We start from the raw sequence: 14,235 nt of genomic DNA on the forward strand, positions 1-14,235 counted from the left end.
GCATCCACTCTGTACACTCTCAAATATAATTACATCCTTTCTACAGTGGAGGTGACCATGAGCACACAATTCTCAAATTGTGGTCTAACTAATGATTTATACAGATCCACAATGACCTTCCTGCTGTTATATTCTATACCTCGACTAATAGAGGAAAGGATCCCATATGCCTTCTTAGATTTTGTATTGGTGCAGCCAGTCATAGCTCTTCATTTCTGTAATTGGCTGGTTTGGAGCTCAACTGAAAAGCAAGATTTAACCACTGTGGACTAACTGCATTTCAGTGATAAATCAATGTTTTGTGACAAATAAAAGAAAGAACTTGCATTTGTGCAGCACATTTCCAGACCTGAGGATGTCTCACAGCATTCCACAACCAATGATGTGTTTTAAAACTATTGTTATTGTTGCAACGTAGGAAACACAGCAGCCAATTTGCACAAGTAAGGTCCCAGAAAAAGCAATAAAATAATTGGCCATATCATCGGTTGGATGAAGGGCAAATAGGGGCTTGGAACTGCCCTGCTTTTCTTCATGTAGTGCTGTGGAATCTTCTGCTTCTAATTGAGACAGTAGTCAAAACCCAAGTGGAGTCGAGGATAATATCAGATCAGCCATGATCCCATTGAATGGCGGAGCAGACTCGATGGGCCGAGTGGTCTACTTCTGCTCCCACGCCTTATGGTCTTATTTCTGAAGGGCATTTTGTATCTGACATAGAGATGAATGCATTATCATTCAGCCAAACGGGATTTATATTTCTGCCATGGAGCTACACCCATCAATGCATATTCAGAATTTGGACACAGAGGATAGAATTCCCCGAATTACATAGATACATAGATACATAGAAGATAGGAGCAGGAGGAGGTCTTTTGGCCCTTCGAGCTTGCTCCGCCATTCATCACGATCATGGCTGATCATCCAACTCAACAGCCTAATCCTTCTTTGTCCCCATAGCCTTTAATCCCATTCTCCCCAAGTGCTATATCTAGTCACCACTTGATATATTAAAAGTTTTAGCATCAACTACTTCCTGTGGTAATGAATTCCATAGGCTCGCCACTCTGTGCGAAGAAATGTCTCCTTATCTCTGTCCGAAATGGTTTACCCTGAATCCTCAGATTGTGACCACTGATTTTGGACACACCCATCATTGGTAACATCTTCCCTGTATCTACCCTGACTAGTCATAGAATTATAGAATTTACAGTGCAGAAGGAGGCCATTCAGCCCATCGAGTCTGCACCAGCCCTTGGAAAGAGCACCCTACCCAAGCCCACACCATCACTCTAGCCCCGTAACCCAACCAACTTCTTTTTGGACACTAAGGGCAATTTAGCATGGCCAATCCACCTATCCTGCACATCTTTGGACTGTGGGAGGAAACCGGAGCACCCGGAGGAAACCCATGCAGACACTGGGAGAACATGCATACTCCGCTCAGACAGTGATCCAAATCGGGAATCGAATCTGGGACCCTGGAGCTGTGAAGCAACTGTGCTAACTACTATGCTACCGTGCTGTCCCGTTAAAAAATTAAGTGTCATGTGAGAGTGCCTTTAAGAAATGGATGTTTATGCAATGTACCTTTAAGAAAATGCAGTGATGTCAGAGTGTGGGTGGAGCTGGGCTTTAGATCAGCCATTTTGCAGTTTTTAGTTTCAGTTTTGAAAGAGCTTGTGAGTGTCTGTGTTTGCAGTGAGCTGGATCTCTGACATGAAAGACTATCTCTGGATCATTTGGGTGATTTAAACTCATAATAGTAAAGCCTTTAACCTGATCTGATTCTGTTTAAAGGTGTTAAGTCTCTTTGAAGGAACATTGTGAGGAATTATTTACTGTTGCAATATTTTCGGAGTTATCTTTGAAGTAAGGGGTGTTAAGAGATCCAATGTTTATTTAAGATGTTAAGTTGAGTTCATGGAATAAACATTGTTTTGTGTTTAAAAACCCACGTGTCCATAATTGTAATCCCACACCTAGGGAAAAAGCCGCGTGCTCGGAAAAGCAACAAATACATTAAAGGGGGAGGTTGGTTGAACTCCATGATACATTTTGGGGTTCTGAAAATGCCTCGCCCATAACATAAGTCTCTACGAGATCCCCCCTCAGTCTTCTGAACTCCAGCGAGAACAATCCCAACCTAGTCAATCTCTCCTCATATGACAATCCCGCATCCCTGGAATCAATCTGGTAAACCTTTGCTGCACTCCCTTGTAAGAACATCCTTCCTCAGAAAAGGAGACCAAAACTGAACACAAAGATCCAGGTGTGGCCTCACCAAGGCCCTGTATAATTGCAGCAACACATCTCTGTTCCTATACTCGAAACCTCTCGCAATGAAGGCCCACATACCATTAGCCTTCTTTACTGCCTGCTGTACCTGCATGCTTACCTTCAGTGAATGGTGCACAAGGACACCCAAGTCCCGCTGCACTAATTTACAACCATTCAGGTAGTGATCTGCCTTCCTGTGTTTGCTTCCAAAGTGAATAACTTCACATTTATCCAAATTATACTGCATCTGCCATTGGTTTGCCCACTCGCCCAACTTGTCCATATCATGCTGTAGGATCCCTGCATCCTCGTCACAATTCACCCTCCCAGCTAACTTGGTATCATCTGCAAACTTTGAGATGTTACATTTTGTTCCCTCATCCAAATCATTTATATATATTGTGAATAGCTGGGGTCCCAGCACCGATCCCTGCGGTACCCCACTAGTTACTGCCTGCCAATTTGAAAAGGACCCATTAATCCCTACTCTTTGTTTCCTCTCTGCAAACCAGTTTTCTATCCACCTCAATACATTTCCCCCAATCCCATGCACTTTAATTTTGCACAATAATCTCTTATGCGGGACTTTGTCAAACACCTTCTGAAAGTCCAAATGTACCACATCGACTGGCTCCCCCTTGTCAACTGTACTGGTTACATCTTCAAAGAATTCCAACAGATTTGCCAAGCATGATTTTCCCTTCATCAATCTATGCTGACTCTGACTGATCCTGCCACTGCTTTCTAAATGTTCCGCTATAAAGTCCTTGACAATGGATTCAAGCATTTTCCCCACTACCGATGTTAGGCTTACTTGTCTATAATTCTCTGCTTTCTGTCTACCTTCCTTTTTGAATATCAGAGTGATGTGAGCTACCCTACAATCTGCAGAGACAGTTCCAGAGTCTATAGAATCCCGGAAGATGACCACCGATGCATCCACTATTTCCAGAGCCACCTCCTTAAGCACTCTGGGATGCAGATTCTCAGGCCCTGGGGATTTATCCGCCTTCAATCCCATCAATTTTCCCAGCACTATTTCTCTATTAATGTTGATCTCCCTCAGTTCTTCCCTCTCACTAAACCTTTCATTCTCCAACATTTCTGGGATCTGATTTGTGTCCTCATTTGTGAAGACAGAACCAAAGTATGTATTCAATTGCTCAGCCATTTCTTTGTCCCTTATTATACATTCCCCTGTTTCTGTCTGCAGGGGGCCTACATTTCTCCTTACCAATCTCTTTCTCTTCACATATCTATAGAAACTCTTAGTGTCAGTCGTTATGTTCCCTGCAAGCTTCCTTTCATACTGTACTTTCCCCTTCTTAATAAATCCCTTTGTCCTTCGTTGCTGAATTCTAAACTGCTCCCAATCCTCAGACCTATTATTTTTCTTGGCCAATCTGTATGCTTCTTCCTTTGATCGGATACTATTTCTAATTACTTTGTAAGCCATGGATTGGCCCTCTTACCCCTTTGCTTTTGTGCCAGACAGGAATGAACAGTTGCTGTAGTTCCCCCATGCATTCCTTGAAGGTTTGCCATTGTCTATCCACTGTCATCCCTTTAAGTAACTCTCCCCAATCTATCAAGGCCAACTCACCCCTCATATCTTCATAGCTCCCTTTAAGATTCAGCACCCTAGTCTCCGAATCAACTACTTCACTCTTCATTTTGATAAAAAATTCTATCATGTTATGGCCGCTCATCCCCAAGGCATCTCATACAGCCAGATTGGCAATGATGCCCTTCTCATTACACAGTACCCATGCAAGATGGCCTGCTCTCTAGTTTGTTCCTCCACATATTGGTCAAGAAAACCATCCCGTACACACTCCAGGAATTCCTCCTCCACGGCATTGTGGCTAATTTGATTTGCCCAATCTATGTGAAGATTAAAATCACCCATGATCACCGATACTCCCTTATTACATGCATCTCTAATTTTGTGTTTAATGCCATTCCCAACCTCACCACTGCAGTTTGGGGGTCTATATATGACACCCACTAATGCTTTTAGGCCCTTGCTATTTCTGAACTCTATCCATACAGATTCCACATTGTCAGAGCTAATATCCTTTCCCACTATTGTGTTAATTTCCTCTTTCACCAGCAGTGCCACTCCACCACCTTTTCTTTTATGCCTGTCCTTCCTAAACACTGAAAACCCTGGGACATTCAGTTCCCATCCCTGGTCACCCTGCAGCTATGTCTCCGTAATCCCAATTATGTCATACCCATTTATATCTATCTGCATGATTAGTTCATCCACTTTTTTGCAAATGCTCCATGCATTAAGGCATAGAGCCTTTAAGTTTGTCTTTTTCATAATTTTTGTCTTGTTCCCAATATTTTTCTCTACTGCCCTGTTTGAATTTTGCCCTTGGTTTCTCCACCTATCACTTTTCTTATTCACTTTTCTACCTTTTGTTTTTGTCCTTGCTCCCTCTTTCCCTGACTTTTTGCATAGGTTCCATCCCCCGGCATATTAGTTTAAACCCTCCCCATCTGCTCTAGCAAATAGCCCCCCTAGGACATCAGTTCCAGTCCTGCCCAGGTGTAACTCGTCCAGTTTGTACAGGTACCACTTCCCCCAGAACCGGTCCCAATACCCCAGGAATCTGAAAACCTCCCCCGACACCATCTCTTCAGCCACGTATTCATCCTATATATCCTGTCATTTCAATTCTGACTAGCACGTGGCACCAGTAGTAATCCTGAGATCACTACCTTCGAGGTCCGATTTCTTAACTCCCTTCCTAACTCCCTGTATTCTGCCTTTAGGACCTCATCCCTTTTTTTATCTATGTCGTTTGTACCGATGTGTACCACGACCACTGGCTGTTCACTCTCCCCCTCCAGAATATCCTGTACCAGCTCCGAAACATCCTTGACCCTAGCACCAGGGAGGCAACATGAATGAATGAAAATCGCTTATTGTCACGAGTAGGCTTCAAATGAAGTTACTGGGAAAAGCCCCTAGTCGCCACATTCCGGCGCCTGTTTGGGGAGGCTAGTACGGGAATCGAACCGTGCTGCTGGCCTGCCTTGGTCTGCTTTCAAGGCCAGCGATTTAGCCCAGTGTGCTAACCATCGTGGAGTCTCGTTTGCGGCCACAGAAAAGCCTGTCTATTCCCTTTACAATTGAATCCCCTATAACTATTGCATTGGCACACTTATTACCCCTCCCCTCTGCAGCAGAGCCAACTGTGGTGCCACGGGTTTGGTTGTTTCTGTTTTCCCCTGAGGCCATTTCCCTCAACAGTATCCAAAATGGTATATCTGTTCTGCATGGGAATGGCCACAGGAGATGCCGGCACTACCTGCCTCGCTCCCTTGCTGTCTGGTGGTCACCCATTCCCTTTCTGCCTGCGGAGCCTGAGCCTGCAGTGTGACCACCTCTCTATATGTGCTATCCACGATGCTCTCCGACTCGCAGATGCTCCACAGTGTCTCCAGCCGCCGCTCCAGCTCTGAAACTCGAGCTTCCAGGAGCTGTAACCGGAGACACTTCCTGCACACATGCTGACCCTGGGGACTGGAACTGGTCCCAGCCTGGAGCAAGAGGAGCAAACTATGGCTTGGAGCTGTCCTGCCATGATTTTTTTCCTTTAAATTAATCTATTTACCTTTCATCATTTACCTTTCTTTAAATTAAATTATTTACCTTTCATTCATTTTCTTGGTATCTACATCTGAAATCCCAACATGTGAAACGTTACATTGGAAATGTAAATTCAGAAAATGCTCCCAAAAGTGATGTCTTGAATATTGTAAATATTACCAAGTGTACCGGCACTTACTGTTAAATGCTCAAGTTCAGAGAAGAGCTTCTTAAATTTCCCAGGCACCTTCTGAGGAAGAAACAAAGCAGTGTAAATATGAGTATTCTTATTCGGTAATATCCCTTAAGCAAAATACCATAAATATCAAGAAGTTGTTCTCCCCAGGATTGTTTTCCAAATAGGGAAAGCAAGAATCAGTGGAGGTTCAAAAAGGCCTGGGGGTTCATGCACAAAAATATTAAAATGTCGATAACAGGCACAGAAAATAATAAAAAAGACTAATTAAATGTTGGTCTTTATGTCATGACGACTAGAGTACAAGGATTTAGAAGTCATGCTTCAGCTATACAAAGACCTGGTTACACCACACCTCGAGTATTGTGAGAGGTTCTGTGCACCACAGCTTCAGAAGGGTATCTGGCCCTTAGAAGGAATGCAACACAGATTTATTAGAGTGAGTCCTGGGGCCGGATTTTCATCTCCAAATGGAGGTAGGAATCGGATGCTAAATGCTTTTGGAGGAGAAACAATTTATCTTTGTCTTGCCAACACTGCACCATTTTCATGTGCACTTTTTGCAGGTCAGGAAGGTCTCGTATGCAAAACGTACATACACCTCTTCTGAACTCAGGGTCCCCATTGTGAGGACCACTGGAAAATTGCATTTCCTCCAGCACACCATTTTCATATTTGGAAGCTGAAAAAACACTTAACGAGGTTATGGCCACTGAGGGGTCGGGAACATTCTGAGAATTAAATTTAAAATGTTTGACACCTTTAAATATCACTAATAGATGCTGTATTGTAATATAAATGTGTTTTTAATGCAATGTGTCATATCACAGAATCACAGAAAAATACAGTGCAAAAATGGCCCTTCCGCCCATCGTGTCTGGACCGCCGCATGAAAGGCACCTGATCAGAGCAGCATGATGCCGCAGTGGTTAGCACTGCTGCCTATGTCGCTAGGGGCTCGGGTTCGATCCCGGCTCTGCGTCACTGTCCGTGTGGAGTTTGCACATTCTCCCCGTGTTTGCGTGGGTTTCACCCCCACAACCCAAAGATGTGCAGGGTAGGTGGATTGGCAACGCTAAATTGCCCCATAATTGGAAAAAATGAATTGGGTACTCTAAGTTTATAAAACAAAAAGAAAGGCACCTGATCTGCCAATCCTCATCCCAGTTGCCAGCACTTGGCCCAAAGCTTTGAATGTTAAGACATGCCAAGTGCTTACCCAGGTACGTTTTAAAGGATATGAGGCATCCCGCACCAGGCAGTGCGTTCCAGACTATTGCCACCCTCCGGGTTAAAAGGTTTATCCTCAAATTCCCCCTGAACCACCCGCCCCTCATTTTGAACTTGTCCCCCCTTGTAACCGACCCTTCAACAAAGGGGAACAGCTGTTCTCTATCCACCCTGTCCGTGCCCCTCATAATCATGTAAACCTCGATCAGGTTGTCCCTCAGTCTTCTCTACTCCAGTGAAAACACCCCAAGCCTATCCAATCTTTCTTCATAACTAAAATGTTCCATCCCAGGCAACATCCTGGTGAAACAGCTCTGCACCCATCCAGTGGAATCACCTCCTTCCTATAATGTGGTGACCAGAACAGCACACAGTACTCCAGCTGTGGCCTCACCAATGTTCTATACAACTCCAGCATGACTTCCTTGCTTTCGTAACCTATGCCACGATTGAGGGCAACATGGTAGCATTGTGGATAGCACAATTGCTTCACAGCTCCAGGGTCCCAGGTTCGATTCCGGCTTGGGTCACTGTCTGTGCGGAGTCTGCACATCCTCCCCGTGTGTGCGTGGGTTTCCTCCGGGTGCTCCGGTTTCCTCCCACAGTCCAAAGATGTGCAGGTTAGGTGGATTGGCCATGATAAATTGCCCTTAGTGTCCAAAATTACCCTTAGTGTAGGGTGGGGTTACTGGGTTATGCGGATAGGGTGTAGGTGTTGACCTTGGGTAGGGTGCTCTTTCCAAGAGCCGGTGCAGACTCGATGGGCCAAATGGCCTCCTTCTGCACTGTACATTCTATGATAAAGGCAAGTGTACCATATGCCTTTTTCACCACCCTATTCACCTGTCCTTCTGCCTTCAGAGATCTATTTACAAATACATCAAGGTCTCTTTGTTCCTCACGACTCCCCAGTGTGGTACCATTCATTAAATATTTCCTTGTCAAATTGTTCCTTCCAAAGTGTAACACCTCACACTTTTCCATCTGCCACTTTTCTGCCCATTTGACCATCCCGTCTACATCTTCCTGCTAACCAAGACTCAAAGCCTCACTGTTAACCACCCGGACTATCTTTGTGTCATCTGCAAACTTAGTGATCCTATCATCCACGTAGTCATCTAAGTCATTTATATAAATGATGAATAATAGGGGACCCAGCACAGATCCCTGTGGTACACCACTGGACACTGGCTTCCAGTCACGAAAGCAGCCGTATGCTTCCCCGAGCTCAGCCAGCTTTGAATCCACCTTATGAAGTTCCCCTGTATCCCATGTGCATTTGCCTTCTTTATAAGTCTCCCATGTGGGACCTCGTCAAATGCTTTGCTGAAATCCATGTAAACTACATCATCTGCATTACCCTCATCTGCACATGCTCAAAAAATTCAATCAAATTTGTTAGGCATGACCTCCCTCTGACAAAGCCATGCTGACTATTCCTGATCAAAGTGGAGATTGCCTCAAGTGGAGATAGGTTCTCTCCTTCAGAATTTTCTCCATTAGTTTCTCCACCACTGACCTGTCACTCGTATGGGCTTGTCCTGCAAAGGTAAGTTGACTCTTATATTGACCAATATTGTGTGCTTGTTGTCATACATTAAAGCACTTTTTCAGTTGTCAAAACTGCCATGGTGCATTAAAAATGTAAAACAAAAGATCTGTCAACTTCTGCTGTCAAGAGCTGTGATTAAAATCAGTTGACAGCAATGACTTAAAAAAAACCTTTGTGTGAAAGTTGAAAAAATATCTCTGCACCTACTCCCTCCCATTGATTTGCAGGCACTCTGCCTTGAAGTGGGAATGGGACATCATTCTGTTCTGCCAATTTCAGGAAATGCAACTCAAAGCTTTTGTTGTGACATCTGCAGCCATTACAAATGCTTGGCTGGGTTTCAAAATCAGTTAATAGCTTTGGCTCAGCTGGTAATCTATTGATCCAAGAATGATTGACAATTTTGAGAGGCTGCAATAACAAATATGCCTTTGATATGGTTTGGTTTCCTGTTTGTTTAAGACCATAAACCATAAGACATAGGAGCAGAATTAGGTAATTTCACCCATCAAGTCTGCTCCACCATTCAATCATGGCTGATATGTTTCTCAGCCCCATTCTCCTGCCTTTTCCTCATAACTGCATATTAATCAAGAACCTATCTATCTCTGTCTTAAAGGCACTCAGTGTCTTAGAAAACTAATAGGCACTTAAATGATTACAATTTCTTTTACACTAGAGTAGTTGCTTTTTCTTTCCAGTATGAATAATCATGTGATTGAATTCAGGATTTTATTAGATTGTTAAAGATATTTTTCCCAATGTTTTAAAAATAATTAAAATAAGGACCTCACATAGTGGATCTGGGTGACATGGTAGCACAGTGGTTAGCACAATTGCTTCACAGCACCAGGGTCCCCGGTTCAATTCCAGCTTGGGTCACTGTCTGTGTGGAGTCGGCACGTTCTCCGTGCCTGCGTGGGTTTCCTCCTGGTGCTCCAGTTTCCTCCCACAAGTCCCAAAAGACTTGCTGTTAGGTGATTTGGACATTCTGAATTCTCCGTCCGTATACCTGAACCGGCACCGGAATGTGGCGACCAGGGGCTTTTCACAGTAACTTTATTAAATAACTTCAGTAACAGTGTTAATATAAGCCTACTTGTGACAATAAAGATTATTTTTTAAAAAATAGCTTTGGAAGATATATCTGAGAGGCAATAGGGTGGCAGAGAGATGGGTAGGTTGAGTGGGCATGGTGGGGGCATGGGTGATCTTAGGGGGCACAGAGCCCCTTAAGCATGTTGGGAACCAGTTGCTGTGTTGATAAACCAGAACTGACCCACCTTCACACTGACACTCTTCACACATTTCATTGTGGCTTACAAAACACACTGTAAACCCGACTTGTATGAGAAGACAAAACTCCTGGGCAAAGTCACAAATACGTCAGATGCACATTCTGGAAGGTGCAGTATTGCGCAGGTTAAGTTTTCCTGAGGTCACACAAAACCTGTGCCCCTGGACTGGCCTCAAGACTGCAATTGCCAAATTATGAGGAGAGATTATACAAACTGGAATTTAAAAGGTTAAAGGCAAATTGAATGAAGGCTTCAAGATGTTAAAGGTAATAGATAGGGTAAAGTGGGAGAAGATATTTCCTTAGTTTAGGGCGCCTAGAAGTCTAAACATTAGAGCCAGGCCTGCCAGGAGTGGAATTAGGAAACACATAGACAGGCAAAGAGAGGTAGAAACTTGGAACTCTCTTTCTCAAAATGGCAATTGATGCTGGATCAACTATAAATTCAAAATCTGAAATTGATAGATTTTTGTAAACCAGAGGCATTAAGGAATATAGGGCAAAGGTAAGTATATGGAGTTGAGGTACAAATCAGGCATTGTTTCATTAAATGTTGGAACGGGTTAGAGGAGCTGAATGGTCAGATCCTGTTACTACGTTTCGATGGATTTAATGTGCAAATCTGAAGCTATTATTCTGCCTTATTAAAGGATTCATATGCTCATCATTTCATCCATCAGATTCAAGAAATTTAAGTGTGGAATACAGATGTGTGAGAGGTCATTCTTGCTATCTTTGTGCATGCTGGGGAGATTCTTTTTATTCTGTTATTTAACCTCTAATATAACGGTCATGATATGTATAGGGTCCAGGGAGGATCTGGGTGAACATGGTAACCAGTTGGTAATTTGGAAAGACCAGAGATGTGGACCTTCTGCTGACATTAGTAACAGGATCACAATAACGTTTACCTTTCATTTCTCAACAGAACTTTGGAAGAGTGATTTCTTCTTTTTAAATATTTTTATTAAAGGTATTTTGCATATATATTCACCCACATCCCTGCCTTTGGTGGCTCTGAGTCCTGCCAACTCAACAGAATCTGTCTCCAGACTATCATAGAGGCAAATGTTAAAACATCGGCCTCTCTCCCCAGCTGGACAGGATCTACTCCCATTTGGAAGCAAATGGACGTATTAATGAGAGGCAGCACGGTTTTGTGAAGGGGAGGTCGTGTCTCACTAACTTGATAGAGTTTTTCGAGGAGGTCACTAAGATGATTGATGCAGGTAGGGCAGTGGATGTTGTCTACATGGACTTCAGTAAGGCCTTTGACAAGGTCCCTCATGGTAGACTAGTACAAAAGGTGAAGTCACACGGGATCAGGGGTGAGCTGGCAAGGTGGATTCAGAACTGGCTAGGCCATAGAAGGCAGAGGGTAGCAATGGAGGGATGCTTTTCTAATTGGAGGGCTGTGACCAGTGGTGTTCCACAGGGATCAGTGCTGGGACCTTTGCTGTTTGTAGTATATATAAATGATTTGGAGGAAAATGTAACTGGTCTGATTAGTAAGTTTGCAGACGACACAAAGGTTGGTGGAATTGCGGATAGCGATGAGGACTGTCTGAGGATACAGCAGGATTTAGATTGTCTGGAGACTTGGGCGGAGAGATGGCAGATGGAGTTTAATCCGGACAAATGTGAGGTAATGCATTTTGGAAGGGCTAATGCAGGTAGGGAATATACAGTAAATGGTAGAACCCTCAAGAGTATTGAAAGTCAAAGAGATCTAGGAGTACAGGTCCACAGGTCATTGAAAGGGGCAACACAGGTGGAGAAGGTAGTCAAGAAGGCATACGGCATGCTTGCCTTCATTGGACGGGGCATTGAGTATAAGAATTGGCAAGTCATGTTGCAGCTGTATAGAACCTTAGTTAGGCCACACTTGGAGTATAGTGTTCAATTCTGGTCGCCACACTACCAGAAGGATGTGGAGGCTTTAGAGAGGGTGCAGAAGAGATTTACCAGAATGTTGCCTGGTATGGAGGGCATAAGCTATGAGGAGCGATTGAATAAACTCGGTTTGTTCTCTCTGGAACGAAGGAGGTTGAGGGGCGACCTGATAGAGGTCTACAAAATTATGAGGGGCATAGACAGAGTGGATAGTCAGAGGCTTTTCCCCAGGGTAGAGGGGTCAATTACTAGGGGGCATAGGTTTAAGGTGAGAGGGGCAAGGTTTAGAGTAGATGTACGAGGCAAGTTTTTTACGCAGAGGGTAGTGGGTGCCTGGAACTCGCTACCGGAGGAGGTAGTGGAAGCAGGGACGATAGGGACATTTAAGGGGCATCTTGACAAATATATGAATAGGATGGGAATAGAAGGATACGGACCCAGGAAGTGTAGAAGATTGTAGTTTAGTCGGGCAGTATGGTCGGCGCGGGCTTGGAGGGCCGAAGGGCCTGTTCCTGTGCTGTACATTTCTTTGTTCTTTGTTCTTTGTTCTCTTCCGACACTCCAAATATTACCACCTCCAGACTCGGGGCCATCTCTACGGCCAGAATCTCGGACATGACATCCGTGAACCTCTGCCAGAACCCCCTCAGCTTGGGACATGCCCGGCCCTCACCTTCTCCCCCAACTCCTCCTCCTATTTGCACTTGATCTCCTCCACAGGAGCACCCTACCTCTCCACCAGCTCTCTATAAATGTCTGCCACTCTCCCCTCCCCAAAGTCATCTTTGGACAATAGCTTATCTTGTAACACTAGAGGTGGCAGCCCCGGGAAGGACGGCACCTCTTTCCCCACAAAGTCGATCACCTGCAGGTACCTGAACCTATTCCTCTTCGGCAACTGATACATTGCCTCAAGCTCTTCCAAGCCCACAAACATATCCTACAAACAAGTCCCTGAAGTACTCTATCCCCATCTGCCACCACCCCTGGAACCTCACATCCAGCCCCGCCAGCACAAACCTATGATTATCGCATATCGGCGCTCACAGAGACATTCCTTCCAACCCAAAATGTTGCTTGCACTGATTCTAGACTTGCAACACTGAGACCAACACCGGGCTCATGGAATACCAGGCCAGCGAGAACAAAGAGGGTGGCAACAGCAGTGCCCTCAAACTAGTCTCCCTACACGATGCTGCCTATATCAGCCCCTAACCCAACCCCTCCTCCGCTTCCCATTTCCTGACCATTGCGATACTCGTAGCCCAATAGTAATTCAGCAGACTCAGCCGTGCCAGCACCCCACCCCCCTCCAACTCCCTCACTCCCTTTCCAAAAACACCCTCCTCACCCACGGGGTTTTTCCTACCCACACGAATCTCAAAATTACCGAATTCACCTTCCTAAAAAAGGACATGGGAACAAAGATGGGGCGTCTGGAATACGAAGAAGAACTCCGGCAGCACCGTCATTTTAACCGTCTGCACCTGCTCTGCTAACGACAAAGGCAACACATCCCACCTCCTAAAGTCTGATTTCACATCCTCCACCAGTCGCGCCAAATTTAATTTATGCAACTGGGCCCAGCTCCACGTCACCTGTATCCCGCGACACCGAAAGCTGACGCCCACCACCCTGATGATAATAGTTTGAGTATTTTAATTAAATTCTCGCCTTACCTCCCATGTTTGTGAGAGGCGGCAGATAGCTGCACCGTTGAGACCCATGATTATGGCGAAGAAGGAGTTAACGTTCCTCAATGCCCTGCAGCTGGGAATTAAGAGGTTTCAAGTTAGACTGAAGTTAAAAGGCTCGGATCATGCATAAAAAACAATATATACTGAAAACTGTTCATTGAATAAGTACGCATTGTCTGCTGTCCATTACTTTACTGTCACACACAATTGGCAGGTTAAAATTAGTGCAACTTTTCCTATCTTCTCTCACCCATTACAGCAGGTTCTTCATGTGATAAGAGTTAAAAAAATAGTTTTCGGATCCTGTATGATGGTAGATTATTTGAAATGGGGTACAAAATAGTGCTATTCTCAATCCTCTTAAAAAGCTTATTGTTCAATTTTATTTCTATGTCACATCCGAAGGGTCAGGTCAAACATTAATCGGGTGTTACCTCAGATGACATCTCAGTACGCCAGAGTCACATCTTTATCTGTCCTCGGATG

The 14,235-nt window shown here is 44.4% G+C and overlaps 1 protein-coding gene across 3 annotated transcripts in view; it reads right to left on the reverse strand.

Moving 5' to 3' along the window:
• The window catches only part of rapgef5a (Rap guanine nucleotide exchange factor (GEF) 5a), a 370,729-nt gene that overhangs the window by 21,678 nt on the left and 334,816 nt on the right, over positions 1-14,235 (reverse strand). For all 3 annotated transcript variants that reach the window (XM_072509217.1, XM_072509219.1, XM_072509218.1), the window contains 2 exons: positions 13,732-13,822; positions 6,084-6,134 (listed from right to left, as the gene is read on the reverse strand). In XM_072509217.1, coding sequence (XP_072365318.1) covers positions 6,084-6,134; positions 13,732-13,822 — 142 coding nt within the window. The remainder of the gene's footprint in view (positions 1-6,083; positions 6,135-13,731; positions 13,823-14,235) is intronic.

This window comes from Scyliorhinus torazame, chromosome 6 (assembly GCF_047496885.1).
Source record: "Scyliorhinus torazame isolate Kashiwa2021f chromosome 6, sScyTor2.1, whole genome shotgun sequence".
Taxonomy (NCBI): domain Eukaryota; kingdom Metazoa; phylum Chordata; class Chondrichthyes; order Carcharhiniformes; family Scyliorhinidae; genus Scyliorhinus; species Scyliorhinus torazame.